Source organism: Bidens hawaiensis, unplaced genomic scaffold (assembly GCF_021521415.1).
Source record: "Bidens hawaiensis isolate Kalapana, Puna unplaced genomic scaffold, B.hawaiensis_p1.1 tig00021137_1, whole genome shotgun sequence".
Lineage (NCBI taxonomy): Eukaryota > Viridiplantae > Streptophyta > Magnoliopsida > Asterales > Asteraceae > Bidens > Bidens hawaiensis.
In genome coordinates this window covers 242,273-257,631 of record NW_027493268.1, presented here as the reverse complement: position 1 = coordinate 257,631, position 15,359 = coordinate 242,273, and the positions used below count along the sequence as shown (strand labels likewise).

The 15,359-nt window shown below is 46.7% G+C and overlaps 1 protein-coding gene across 1 annotated transcript; it reads left to right on the top strand.

Annotated features, from left to right (window-relative positions):
• Positions 1–498: 498 nt before the first annotated feature.
• On the top strand, positions 499–14,919 carry LOC143562778 (abscisic acid 8'-hydroxylase CYP707A2-like). The gene is made up of 8 exons (XM_077050491.1): positions 499–692; positions 787–1,105; positions 1,233–1,341; positions 13,491–13,768; positions 13,847–14,009; positions 14,102–14,208; positions 14,410–14,528; positions 14,723–14,919. The coding sequence occupies exons 1-8, from the start codon at positions 502–504 to the stop codon at positions 14,820–14,822; spliced, it is 1,386 nt and encodes a 461-aa protein (XP_076906606.1). The 5' UTR covers positions 499–501; the 3' UTR covers positions 14,823–14,919.
• The last annotated feature ends 440 nt before the right edge of the window (positions 14,920–15,359 follow it).

Here is a 15,359-nt window from a genome sequence, read left to right as displayed (position 1 = left end):
TACCCACCAACTCCCATCGTGGTACGTACACAGCCCATGGTTGGTGAAAAAGAAATATTATACAGCTGGCCATGTCACTATCAGCCGCTGCCTATTCACCAACTCCCATCGTGGCATGTGCGTAGCCTGTAGTTGGTGGAAAAGAAATATTATACAGCTGGCCGTACCTGCTTGGAAACCTACCTTCGGCTATAAATACTCCAACACCTTGGAACGGTATCATTATCTTATATCATCATATATCATCTGATATTATCTTTTCATCTCTAGCTATTTCTCTTAATATACACTTATATTCAGAGCAATCTAGTCTGATTCTCACGCCGGAGGGTGGTCACAAGGAAAAACCCCCCCTTCTTTGTGACGAGCTCACGGTGTCTGTTTTGCAGGTTGAGAAGAATAACCATCTTTGCCGGACCTTACCCTCGTGGGAAACATCTACTTAACCCTAAGATTATCCTTAATCTGCCGGGGTCACTTAGTGTTTCTTCAATAACATATATGGAATTCATTACCATCTCATTTTCTTTATTGTTACTTCTTGCCACCCTCTTTCTATGTATCTACGCGGTCCACGGCCGACGAAAAAACCTCCCACTTCCACCCGGCACACTCGGGTGGCCTTATATTGGTGAAACCTTTCAACTTTACTCACAAAACCCAAATGTTTTCTTTGCCTCCAAAGTCAAAAAGTTAGTTTATTGCTTTTAAACTTCAATTTATTTAAAACAGTTTCTTGATCAAATTGTTGAATAATTAAGAAATTTGTTTTTATTTTTTATTTAGGTATGTTTCGATCTTCAAAACCCATTGGCTGGGTTGCCGGTGTGTCATGATTTCGAGCCCGGCTGCTGCTAAGCTTGTGCTTGTAACAAAAGCTCATCTTTTTAAGCCTACATTTCCTGCTAGCAAAGAAAGAATGTTGGGCAAACAAGCCATTTTCTTCCACCAAGGGGATTACCATTTCAAGTTAAGGTGCATCGTTCTCCGAGCATTCACCCCGGAATCCGTTAAAAATATCGTACCAGACATTGAGGCGATTGCAATCGATTCTCTACGGTCGTGTGAGAATCGACTTGTCAATACTTTTCAAGAAATGAAAACAGTAAGTTGCACAGAGAACAATATTACACTTGAATACCTTCTAGATTTGTTAATTATATAACTAGTCTAATAAAAATAACACGTTTTAGATATGATAATTATATAACTAGTCCACTGTTGTGTTGCAGTTCACATTCAATGTGGCATTGCTTTCCATATTTGGAAAGGATGAGGTGCTCTATAGGGAAGATCTCAAGAGGTGTTATTACATTCTTGAAAAAGGGTACAATTCGATGCCGATTTGAAGAAACACTAAGTGAACCCCGGGCAGATTATAGATAATCTGGGGACTAAGTAATGTTTCCCACGAGGATGAGGTTCAGCAGAGAAGATTGTTCTTCAGATGACCTGCAAAACAGACACCGTAAGCTCGTCACTGAGAAGGGGGGGGGGGTTCCTCCTTGTGACCACCCTCCGGCGTGAGAATCAGACTAGATTGCTCTGAATATAAGTGTATATTAAGAGATTGCTAGATAAGATGAGATATCAGATGATGTCCTTACCATTCCAAGGTGTTGGAGTATTTATAGCCGAAGGTAGGTTTCCTAGAAGGTACAGCCGGCTGAATAGTATTCCTGTTCTACCAACAGTGGACTACGCACAGGCCATGCTGGTTGGTGGATAGGCTACGGCCAACAGTAACAAGGTCGGCTGTACACTGTTCCTTTACTGCCGGCTACGCACTGTTCCACCAATTGTAGGCTGCGCACGTCCCATCGTAAGGGTTGGTGAGTAGGCAGCGGCTAATAGTGACAAACAGTACTAGAGGGTGCTCCTCCTCGTACTGTTGCCGGTGAGCTGTCACCCTGTGATTGGTTCATGGGCTGTTCTGGTCAAATCGTCTGTTCTGCCCATACCTTAGTAGGTATAGTACGAAAGATCTTCCAGAAGCATACGCACTGGCTCATTTAGGCGGGAGTATTCCCGCCTTGCTCGTTCCTTCATGTGACTACTGAAGTAGTTAATGCCTTGTGCGTGTAGCCTTGCTGTTAATGCGGGTAGCCTTCCCTGATGGCTTGTATCCGCAACTGCGGGAACAGGCGGGGTACTTCACCATTGGGAGGCTTTCCCTGCGGGTACAGCTGGCGTACTGCGCGTAAGGTTTTCTCTGAGCATGGTGGGTCCTGCGGGAGCAGTTGGTCGCTGCGCAGACGTCCCTGTTCAAGGTGAGTCTTGCGGGTCCAACTGGGCTCTGCTGGGACCTACCTCTTCAAGTCCCCCCAGTCCAATGTTCTTCTCATGAATTATTAATAAGTGAGGTGAACTTTTGGACTTAGCAATGGGTTTTGAAAAGGGTTTAGTTTTTAGGTTTTCCGTGGTGATTCTTCCCGCGGTTTTCCTGATGTCACGCAGAAATTCCCGACTTTTCTGTTTGATCTTTGGGTGTGAAGCGGGTAGGTTTGTAACCTCCTCGCAAGTCAGGAGCGTTGAGTCCCACTTGTGTGGATTCTCCATGGGGTTTTGGTAGTTTTCAACATATTGATCAATTATGCTAAAACCACCAATCCCATCATGGAGTTTCAAACAATATAGTTCTCGACGTTCCCGTCATGCGGGGATTTTATTCCCATTTCCGCAAGCATGGCCCAGAAGATCCTTCTTGGTTTGAATTCCCTGCAGAGTGCTAAGTATGTGAAGGGTTTTGCCTTGACACTGTACCTGCACTCGTCTTACGGTTACTTTACTTACAAGGTATTCCTGGCGTCAATTCCCTGCGGGTGCTAAGTATGTGAAGGGTTTTGCCTTGACACTGTACCCGCACCCGTCTTATGGTTACTTGGTTGCCAAGGTAAGGGGTATTTTCCCGCTTACTTTTGAATCTTTTTGAATTTTTTTTTTTTTTTTTTTTTTGAAATTCGAAGAGTTGGTGAAAGGATAAGAACAGTCCAAACCTCTGAAACGTCGTGCGACGGTTTCTTCTGACTGTGTCAGGACGTGCAGGAAGTTATGGTGACGTGACAGTACTTGGTCATTCCAGACGCTTTTTCAGGCGCGTGGGCCCGATTTTTCGGGCGCGTGGCCGCGAAATTAATGGTACGCGTCCTTTCAACAGCTGTTGCCAGCTTGCTTTTTGCCACGTGTCATAGTTTCATTGCACCTTCGATTTCTCTCTCCTCCGCATTAAATTCATCGCATTAGTTGCGATTAGTATATAAAGGGGGAGAGGGTTCTTTGTAATTCACACTTTCACTTTTCTCTTCATCTTCAGAACGATTTCCGGTGAATACTCAACTTTTCAGTCGAGCCTTTTCTCGAAATCGTTTTCTTTCATCTGCAACATGTCTTCTCATGATGTCGAAGCTACAGCCGATGACAAGAGTACTGCTGGCGAGTGCTAGTGTGCTCTGCCTGTCGATCTGTATCAGTACGTCGTCAGGAAGTTCATGCTCGAGCCTCTCGAGCCTGAGTTTCCTGAACCCCATCAGACGGTGTATGATGCCCCCAGAGGCAAGATCGGGGTTTATGCTGCATTCTTTGTCTATGGGAATCTTAGGTTCCCTTTGAAAAAGTTTGTGTACCGTGTCCTGGAGAGGCACGGTGTGCACCTGACCGAGGTGCACCCGATGGCGATCGCGAAGATTCGCCACTTCGAGTGGGTGTGCCGGATTCTGGGCTTTGAGCCCTTTGTCGACCGCCTGATGACCTTCTACTCTTGGAGGTGCATCCAGGGGTGGTATACCCTGATAACCCGGATAAAGGGTTTGAAGATTTGCGCAACCGAGCGCAGTCTTCGCGCGTGGAAGCGGGAGTTCTTCTTCATCTCCGCCCGTGCCATCCCCCTTGCCATGAAATTCAAAAATGGGCAAGCACTTCCCAGCCTTCACGCCTCCAACTACCAGGAGGCGGAGTGGTTCTCGAGGATATCCCGAGTCCAATCTCCGGTTTACCGGTTTGCGGAGTCCGGGATGGTGATGCTCGGGATGAGCCGAGTGTGGAAGGATGCGGATGCGCGAAAGATCCCGATCATCCTCGAATATGGTTTGAACTCTATTCCTTATGGTATGCTATGTTTCTTTTTGTTGATTTAGAATCTCTTCTAACTTCTTTCCTGTTTATTTCAGAGGGGAACGACTTGCAGTCGCTCCTGTATCCGCGGGAAACTGACGGTCCCGCTCGGATGGGTACTCGCGCTCTAGACGAAAACGAGTTGCCCATCCTAGAAAAAACGGCGGATCGGTTCGTGGAGGTCTACCCGCTAGGCCACGAGATCCTGAGCGCCAGGCGGCCAGGTAAGGCGCTATTCAACCCTCGACCCCTCAATGTTGAAACCTCTGCTGGAATTCCTCTAATCTTATGTTCTGATGAGGAATCCGCAGATGGTCCTCCGTTGGTGCGGAAGAAGAAGGCTGCCGGCGGGAAGGGGAAGGAGAAGGTGGCCTCCACTGCCGATCCGGTGCCTCGGTCTGACTCCGAGGCCGAGAGCGAAGAGGTGGCGGGGAACCCCGGTGGTGAGAAGACCACCGCTCCGGAGGCTGTGACGACTGTCACCTCCGGAGAGCCCCGGATGACGACGGTGAGCGGCGCAAAGAGGCCGGCTCCATCGGGTTCCTCCCCGCCTGTCCGCACTTTCAGGCTCAAGAAAACCCGTAAGTGCAAACTTCCTTTATCTTTAACTTCATAGTCTTCCATCATTAATACTTATCTTCTTTGTGCAGGCGTGGATGTTGACGCATTCCAGGGTGGAGCGCAGAGTACCCCTCCGCCCATGACGGTAGGCTTGGTCAGCCTACCTGAGGCGACGACCCAGGCGCCTGCGCCTGCTTCGGCTGGTTCAATTGCTCACTCCTTTGAGCCGACTGTTCCAGCTGTGATGACGTCATCGCCGGCTGTGAGTGCCATTATTACCGCATCTTTCACCGAGCCGGCGGTTACTTTTGCTGCGGACCCCGCAGCGGCGACCGCGGCGGACTTCACCATGCCTCCTCCGTCATCGGCCTCGACGGCCGATCCTTCAGGTATGCATGGGGCTTCTCGCCAACCTCTGCCTCCTTCCCGTCTACCTGACCTCTTGGACGGATTTCCCTTGGGTTCATGTGACGGGTTTGGCGGCTATCGGCCTGTTATTGACCCTACAGGTGCGTAGGGTTCTCTTGGCCTTTTATTATATTTGTCTTTTTTTTTTTATATCATCTTTTCCTAACTGCTTTTTGTTTTTTGCAGTGTCGGATTCCAATGAAGTGTATGTTCCACGATGGAACATCCGCCGAGGAACAACCCTTCGCACCCCTGTGGAGTGCGTGGATTGGGCTCGTCACGCAGCTCCCAGTGGTGCGTTAGGGGAAGCCATGGCTAGCTACCAGGAGGGTAGGCTAACCAATGAGCTTCGGGTTCTCCTGGCCCGGATGCAGCCGCGCGTCGAGCTGCTTTGTCGTGAAAACGAAAAGTTAAAAGCAGCTCGCATTCAAGAAGTGGCTCAGGCGCGGGCTGTCCGGGAGGAGAACAGGAGGCTTTCCGCCGCGGCTGCAGAGAAGGAGAAGGCGTTCAAGGCCCTTGAAGTTGAGGTTCAGGCCCGTCTCGAGGCCCGTTCCAAGGCTGCCCAAGCTGTTAATGAACAGCTTCGGCTGGCTAAGGAAACTGCCAGGAACGCAACTGAAAGGGCCACCAAGGCTGAAGCTGTTGCTGAGCCTCTACGCCTTGAGAATGAAGAGCTTAAAGCCAAATTAGAGGCTCTCCAGCAGGCTCATGATGCCTTGGCGATGGAGGACGCGAAGAAGCTCCAAGAAATCCTGGACCAGAGGGGCGTTCTTGACCACACTGAGCGGAAGCTAAAGGGCGTCGAAGAGGCTGCTGCAAAGGAAGTGTTGCTTGCCAACCTTAATAAAAGTGAAGCCGAACGCGCCTGTACCCAAGCTCAAGCCGCCCTCCAAGAAGCTCTGGTTGCCAAGGAATGGCTTCTTCGAGAAGCGTTGTCTCAGGTAAGCTTTTCATGTCTTTACGCTTTTCTTTGTAAATAGAAAAGGTTCTGATACTTGTATTTTTTCTTTGTAGGTTGTGCATCGGGTCTTCTCAGAGACGTCTTATGACGATGCTATGAGCGCAGCCCTCAACGCTTCTCATGAGGATGGGGAAAAGGCCGGCTTCCTGCTTGGTCTAGGGTTCGTTGAGAAAGGCATCCCGCCTTCCAACTTCCCTTTGTATGATGTGGATACTGAAGCTATTTATGACCAAGCAGTGAACCAGTATGCCGCCTTCCCGCATCCGGTGGTGGAGAAGGTGAACGAAGTCGCTGCTGCTGATGATGGGCTAGCTATTCTTAAAGCTTTCCTTGAACCACCACGCTCTACTGATGGAGCGGGTCCAAGTGGAAGTGGTCCTGAAGCTTGATTCTGAAGATCCCTTTCCACCATTAGCGTAGATTTTTTCTTTTGTATAGCTATCTTTGTAATATTTGAATTTGATGGAATAAAGATTGTGTTAGTTCTTTGCCTTGTTTATTTTACGCATGTTTTGATCTAACTTAGCAATTTCTTTAGTATTTAGATAAGTTAACTTTTTAACGTGGTAAATTATAAGTTTGTTTCGCTTCCTCTTTCATGATTGTGCGGGTATGACCGTCACTTACACTTAGTAGGATGGCTTAACTTTACTTATATCTGACCTGCGTGGAAGTTTTCCTCATCTTTTCCTTTGAAATTTTCTAAGTGTTCAGAATAAGTTAACCTTTGAACGTTGTAGATGATAGGTTGAAGTTTTGCTTCCTTGTTCGTGATTGTGCGGGTAAGACCGTCACTTGTACTTACAAGGATGGCTAAACTTTACTTACATCTGACCTGCGTGTAGGTTTTCCTTAAAACTTGAGATTTATAGCGTTGTGTTTATGCGGGTTTTGCCGCCTTCCACACGTAACGACTTACTTCTTCCCCCATTTATGCGGTGAATACCGGCACATCAGTGTGGGAAGTTCATAAGTATAAAGGTAATGCTATCAACACATTGTGAAAGGAGAATCATTTCCATTAGAAGTGGCTCTTAGGCCTTTCTTTACAAGTTTGGAATTGATCTACATATAACATTTGCGTAATTGAGCTCCATTCCATGTTCTTGGGATGGGAGTGCCATCGAGCCTTTCAAGCCGGTATGTGCCCTTTCCCAGGACTTCTTTGATAATGTATGGCCCTTCCCAGACCGGGGCCAGCTTTCCCGGGCGTTCTTGGTTCGAAGCCTCGTTGTTACGCAATATGTAGTCTCCTACATTGAAGTTGCAGAGTTTTACCCGCGTGTTGTAGTACTTTTGCATTTGTCGCTTGTAGTTCTCTTCACGCACTGCGGCTAAGTCTCTGCGTTCCTCGGTTAGCATAAGGTCCAACCGTCTTTCCGCATCATTATCTTCTGGCTGAATCAAGACCCTTGGTGAGGGTAAACCAATTTCGACCGGGACCATGGCTTCAGTGCCATAAGTGAGACTGAACGGGGTTTCTCCCGTACTGGCCTTCTTCAGCGTTCTGTTTGCCCAAAGGACGTGCGGAAGCTCGTCCACCCAGCCGGATCTGTGTTCCAAGAGTCTTTTCTTGATGCCTTCGACGATGCTCTTATTTGCTCTTTCCACCTCACCATTACCTTGCGGGTGTGCCACTGAGGTAAAGGTGTGGGTGATTTGAAGTTCTTTCAGCCACTGTTGTAGCTTCTTGTCAGCAAAGTTGGTGCCGTTATCGCTCACCAAATTCTGTGGAAGTCCAAAACGACAAATAATAAATTCCCAAATAAATTTTTTGATATGTTTTGCGGTTGTTTGGGCTAAGGGTTTTGCTTCTATCCACTTGGTGAAGTAGTCGATGGCTACTACTAGGAACTGAACATTTCCTGCTGCTGTAGGAAATGGGCCTGTCACATCGATGGCCCACTTCTGAAATGGCCATGAAGAGGTGACTGGAACAAGTTCATTCTTCGGGCGGTGCGTGTTGGGTGCGTAGAGCTGGCAAGACCTGCATTTTCTGATGTATGCCAGCGCATCCGTATGCATCCCCGGCCAAAAGTATCCCGCGTTGTTTAGCTTAGCTACAACAGCGCGGGGACCTGCGTGTACTCCACAGATGCCTTCGTGTACTTCCCTTAGGAGGTAGTCAGCATCTTGGTTGTCCACGCTTCTTAAGAGTGGGCCAAGAAAGTTACGTCTGTAAAGGATGTCATCGATGAGTTGATAATTCAGTGCTTTACAGCGTAGTTTTCTTGCCTTTGTTTTTGACTGTGGTAGTGTACCTGCCGCAAGGTATTTTATTATCGGTGTCATCCACGTTTCTGTGCCGGTTTGGATGACAAAAATTTCCTTGTGCGGGACCGAAGGTGTCTCGAGGAGTTCAATGCGGATGTCCTTTCCTAAGTGGGTGAAGGCTAATGATGCAAGCTTGCTTAACGCATCCGCAGATTTGTTTTCACTTCGCTTGACGTGTATGACTTTGCAGTCGTTGAAATCGCGCATAAGGGATTTTGCTTGTGCGAAGTACAGGGCCATTGTGTCGTTCACGGCCGTGTACGTCCCGTTGATTTGATTGGCTACTAACATGGAATCCACGTGGGCTTCCAAGTTTTTCACTCCCATCTTACGCGCAATTCTCAGCCCAGCCAAGAATGCCTCATATTCGGCTTCGTTATTCGTACTTGGAAAATCCAGTCGAATAGCGTAAGTGTATTCTTGGCCTGCTGGGTTGGTTAGTTTCAGCCCTGCGCCTGAACCCTCGTTACTGGCTGCTCCATCAGTGTAGAGCGCCAGACATCATTGATGTCTTGTGCTGGAGAGGGTTGGGCCTCTTCCTGGCACTCTTTTTCCCGCGATGCAGGCACTTCCGCAATAAAGTCGGCCAAAACCTGGCCTTTTATGGCAGGTCTTGGCTTATACTTTATCGCGTACTCCCCCAACTCAATTGCCCATTTGGCTAGGCGTCCCGATAACTCAGGTTTGCCTAGAACGTTTGCAAGTTTGAAGTTGGAGAGAATTGTGATTGGGTGACCCTGGAAATATCGTCTTAACCTGCGTGAAGCGTGTATAAGTGCTAAGACTAATTTTTCGAGGGTAGAGTACCGGGTTTCTACATCTGTTAGGATACGACTGACATAATAGATTGGCATCTGGATGCCTTTTCGCTCTACTAGCAGGACTGCCCCGGTTGCTCTATCTGTTGCGGAAAGGTATAGGATTAACTCCTCTCCCGCTTTTGGTGCTGTGAGCGTTGGGAGTTCGATCAAGCGTGACCGAATCTCCTGAAAAGCTGCTTCCGCTTCTGGTGTCCAGCGGAAGTGCGTTTTCTTTAAACAGTTTCTCAACGTTGACACGAAGGGAAACGACTTATCCGCGTGGTTTGCCAAAAAGCGATTAAGTGCCACTAGTCGTCCATTCAGTGTCTGAGCCTGTTTGATGGTAGTAGGTGATTCCATTTTGATAATGGCTTCGACCTTTTCAGGGTTCGCTCTGAAGCCATCTTTAGTAACGATGACCCCCAAGAACTTCCCTTCTTCCATTCCAAAGGCACACTTGCTCGGGTTGAGCTTCATGTTTATCTTCCTGAGCGTGTTGAAAGTTTCTTCGATGTCTTTCAACATCGCTTCTGGGTCAGGGCTTTTGATGACCAAGTCATCCATGTAGACTTCCAAGTTCCTCCCAATTTGGGCATGAAACTGGTTGTCCATCAGGCGTTGGTATGTGGACCCGGCATTCTTAAGTCCGAATGGCATCATTTGGTAACAAAATGTGCCATCGGGCGTCCGAAAAGCGGTTTTGTCCTGATCATCAACGGCCATGTGGATTTGATGGTACCCCTTATACGCGTCCAGGAAGCATTTAAGGCGGAACGGTGCCAACGAATCCACCTTAAGATCAATTTCAGGTAACGGATAACAATCTTTGGGGCATGCTTTGTTCAAGTCCTTGAAATCTATGCACATGCGCCATTGTTTGTTATTCTTCGGTACCATAACGGGATTTGCAACCCAAGTTTGATATCTACTAACGCGTACGATTCCTGCGTCAAGGAGTTCCTTGACTTGGGTTCTACACGCGTTAGTTTGTTCTGGCCCCATTACTCTGCGCTTTTGTACGATTGGCGTAACAGCCGGATCGCATTTGAGTTTATGCTCTGCCTTACTTCGGGGTACACCAGTCATGTCAGCTGGTGTCCACGCGAAGATGTCAGCGTTTTTTTGTAATAAGCGCTTGAGTAAGGTGCGTGTGGGATCAACAACTGTTGGGCCAATGGAAACGGCCTGGTCAGGGTATTTGCCGTTGAAGGCCCATCTTTCTGGTTCGGTGATGGTTGGTTTAGCCATCTTTGGTTTGGGTTTAGATGAGACAGATGCGATGCATACCTGGGGAATGCCGGTGATCATCGCTACACCCTCAGCTGTTGGCCATCCCATCATGCCGTGGACTGAGGATACCACGGCGTTGAATCTTGCCATCCCATCTCTTCCGAAGAGAATGTCGTATGTGTGGTGTGGCTTCCTCATTACGACAAAATCCACGTCTTCTGTTCGTGAGTGATTCCCGTCCGTAAGAGTGACGGGGAAAGATAGGATGCCCAGGGGGGTGTTTGTGCTGCCATCGAACCCTTCCATCGAGGCACAGATCGTTTCCAGGCGCTCTTTGTCTTCGTCATCTAGCTTGTCGAAGAACTGCCTGTACATCACCGTTGACGAGGCGCCGTTGTCAGCAAGAGTGCGAGAAGTGATGTAGTGCCCCAGCTGGCTTTTGATGACGATAGGGCCTTCTTTGCTGGGTCCTCCTGGCACTCGCGGGAAGCGCACCTCAGCTTCTTTCCACGCGCATGGTTCTGTCGTTCGCCTTTTTCTTCCTCTGATCTTACCATGAACCATGTTGATGCTGATGTCAACGGGCTTTCGTCCGTTGCCTCGGTACCGGTTGTCGTTCCTTCCTCCCTTCTTGATTGATGCCACCAGGTGTGCCAGTCTTCCATCCTTGACGAATGCTTCAACAATATCCTTCAAGGATGTACACTCTTCCGTACTATGACCTTTTGTCCCGTGGAAGTCACAGGATTTACTCTGATCCGCATTAGGTCGCTGCCGGATCATTGGAGCTTTTGGCCATGGTAGCTTTTCAGTGGCAAATATCTCCGTGACGCTTTTGGTGAGTGGCGTCCACCGGTGTTTTTGGCTTGAAGGGTGTGTGTTATTTCTTCCGCCAACAAGAGGGTGAGAGCTGGATGAGGTGTCAAAGTTTACCCTTGACTGCCAGATACCTAGCTTCCTCTTTTTGTTCTGCCGGGCGATCCGAACATTGTTTTCTCTAGTCCTCTGCGTGTAGAGGTGTGTACTCTGGGGAAGATCCCTTCCCAGTTGCTTCTCCGTCTCGGCAAAGCGCTTGGCCGCCGTCATGATGGCATCCCATGTTGATGGCATGCCGTCCTTACCCGTCAATGTGCGGATAAGCTCTGGGTATTCGGCGCCCTGGATGAAAGCGGCGCGAACAAGATCTTCACTTATGTTGCCGAGACTTAGCTTTTTTGAGTTGAAGCGAGTGATGAAGTCTAGTAAAGATTCATCCTCTTCTCTAACGCAGTTGAGGATCGTCCACTGTTTTTCAGTATATTTCCTTTGCTGGCTGAAGTGCTGGCTGAACTTGTTCTGAAAGTCCGCCCAATCATAAATGTGGTGGACCGGTAAACGATCGAACCATGCCCTGGCCGCTCCAACCAGAGTCATCTGGAATATATAACACCACGTGGGTTCCGTCCAGTTACTGACGGTTGCCCCCGCAATGAATCTGTTCAAGTGGTCGTCTGGGTCGGATAGACCATCATAAGTGCCGATGTTGGACATTTGTTTGGCACTTCTCGGGGCGATTGCTTCCGCAATGTCCCTTGCGAACTTAGACTTTCCTGCATTTGCAGCAGTTGGTCTAAAGGTTTTGGAGAAGTCACGCGGGTTTCTCTCCGCATTTGTTGGTTTAAAGGCTTCCCCAAAATTCCTTGTCGGTTGGAAGTCCGTTTCCTTGTTCTTCCCTTTTGCCTTATGGCGAGGGTTTGCGTCGGTATCGGATTCTTCCCGCTCATCGTCTGAGTACTCGCACTCACTGTTCATATTGAGATGTTGGCGAGTACTGCCGAATTCGTCAGCCTGTTGAACTGAACGCAAGCGTTCATCCAACTCAGCTTGGAACTCTTTCTGACGTGCTTCGGCCCACGCCTTAACTTGATCTAGTGTTTGGCGAGGGACCCTCGTTCGTTTCTCCAACTGGGCATCAGTGAACCCCAGTGGAATATTTACTGCACTTGCCCCGGCTTGGGTAACCGGGGTAGTGTTCGTAAGATTTGTATAACCGCCGGTGTTCCCAGTTGCTGGGGTTGTGGTCACCGGGGTTTCCTGGTCACTTACTGGCCTTGGGACCGGAGTAACGTTAACCATTTCTTCAGAAATTTTGAAAAAACTAAGAATTAGTTCTAGCTTTTGTCCCACGGATGGCGCCAATGAAGAAACACTAAGTGAACCCCGGGCAGATTATAGATAATCTGGGGATTAAGTAATGTTTCCCACGAGGATGAGGTTCAGCAGAGAAGATTGTTCTTCAGATGACCTGCAAAACAGACACCGTAAGCTCGTCACTGAGAAGGGGGGGGGGGTTCCTCCTTGTGACCACCCTCCGGCGTGAGAATCAGACTAGATTGCTCTGAATATAAGTGTATATTAAGAGATTGCTAGATAAGATGAAATATCAGATGATGTCCTTACCATTCCAAGGTGTTGGAGTATTTATAGTCGAAGGTAGGTTTCTTAGAAGGTACAGCCGGCTGAATAGTATTCCTGTTCTACCAACAGTGGACTACGCACAGGCCATGCTGGTTGGTGGATAGGCTACGGCCAACAGTAACAAGGTCGGCTGTACACTGTTCCTTTACTGCCGGCTACGCACTGTTCCACCAACTGTAGGCTGCGCACGTCCCATCGTAAGGGTTGGTGAGTAGGCAGCGGCTAATAGTGACAAACAGTACTAGAGGGTGCTCCTCCTCGTACTGTTGCCGGTGAGCTGTCACCCTGTGATTGGTTCATGGGCTGTTCTGGTCAAATCGTCTGTTCTGCCCATACCTTAGTAGGTATAGTACGAAAGATCTTCCAGAAGCATACACACTGGCTCATTTAGGCGGGAGTATTCCCGCCTTGCTCGTTCCTTCATGTGACTACTGAAGTAGTTAATGCCTTGTGCGTGTAGCCTTGCTGTTAATGCGGGTAGCCTTCCCTGATGGCTTGTATCCGCAACTGCGGGAACAGGCGGGGTACTTCACCATTGGGAGGCTTTCCCTGCGGGTACAGCTGGCGTACTGCGTAAGGTTTTCTCTGAGCATGGTGGGTCCTGCGGGAGCAGTTGGTCGCTGCGCAGACGTCCCTGTTCAAGGTGAGTCTTGCGGGTCCAACTGGCTCTGCTGGGACCTACCTCTTCACGATTAATCTTCCCGGTACGCTTTTTCACAAATCAATGAAGGCAAGGAAAGAATTAGCTCAAATATTAGCCAAAATTCTATCTTTAAGAAGAGAAAACAAGAAAGAACACAATGATTTATTGGGTTCATTCATGGAAGAGAAAGAAGGACTCTCCGATGAACAGATTGCCGATAACATCATCGGTGTGATATTCGCTGCCCGGGACACAACTGCTAGTGTCATAACATGGATTATCAAATACTTGGCTGAGAATCCGAGTGTCTTGAAAGCTGTCACAGTAAGAGTTCATACTTTAAATCAAAGCTTAATGTAAAATAATAGTTTTGTAATCAAGATTATATGGTTGACTTTTTAGGAAGAACAAGAGGGGATAATGAAAGAGAAAGATGACAAAGGTTTGACTTGGGTAGATACCAAGAAGATGCCAATAACTTCAAGAGTCATCCAAGAGACACTTAGAGTTGCTTCAATCTTGTCTTTTACTGTTAGAGAAGCTGTTGAAGATGTTGAATTTGAGGGTTTTATTTCTTTTACCATTTGAATATATATATATATATATATATATGTATATTTTGTTGATCTAAAAGAACTTTCAAAATTGATTTTCCAGGGTACTTGATTCCCAAAGGATGGAAGGTATTGCCACTCTTTAGAAACATTCATCATAGTCCGGAAAATTTCACCAACCCGGAGAAGTTTGACCCGTCAAGATTTGAGGTATATTTGATATTTTTAAGTTTTATTTAGTATATATGAAATTATGAAAATATAGACTGATTTATATGAAATTTTCAAAAACTATTTAAATAAAATAATGGGTATTTTTTATTTTTATATCTATCTTATTTGTTCATGAGATTAATGTGGCACATTCTTTATACAGTTTCCTCTAAAATTAAATATGATTTGATTTGGCAGGTGGCACCAAAGCCCAATACATTTATGCCATTTGGAAATGGGGTCCACTCATGTCCAGGGAATGAGCTAGCAAAGCTGGAGATATTAGTGCTCATACATCACATGACCACAAAGTACAGGTTGGTGAAATGCACACATTTCTTAACATATTAAAGTTTTCTACAACATTATATGATTATATCTTTCAAGTTTTAATGGTGTACCAATTTATATACGATAACATATAATAAAAGGGGTGACTGTAGAAAAGGGGTAATAAAAATCGTATCAGGTTTTCTAAATTTTGATTAAAACGGTTTGTTATTTTGTGTAGGTGGTCGATGATAGGCCCTCAGAACGAAATTCATTATGCACCATTTGCCCTTCCTCAAAATGGTTTGCCAATAAGACTTTCTCTTAAAAATCAGTTATAGAAAAAAACAGTCAAGATAAGACTTCTAATGCTCAAAGGGTTTGCATGGTTGAGATGGATTCGGTATTCGTGATCTGAATCTGGGAGCTGATCGGGTTTCAAAGAATGATAAATTAAACATTGTTATAAAATATTTAACCATGCTTGATTTTTTTTGGTCAAAGAAGAGGATGAAAATAAAAGAATCATCATGTAAGAGAAGAAATTATTGCCGAGGAAGACTCAAAGAACATGGAATTGTACATAGACAGAGCTTCCTCAAACAAAGGAGAAGATAGAGAAAAAGATTTGTGATGGTTTTGTAATAATCAAAAAGTAGGAGGATCAATTGTAGCATATCTAGGTCATTATCGATTTAGAGAGTTATTGATTTGTTTTTGTACGAAGTCCGCAAGGCAATAATAATATTATTCCATTCATGACTCATTTAATCTATTTGCTTTCTTATTTTTCCTCTTCACACTTGTTAGACTCACCTTTAGGATCATACACACTACCATCTAATGCTTTAGACAATAGCAAAAATACCAGGAATTAA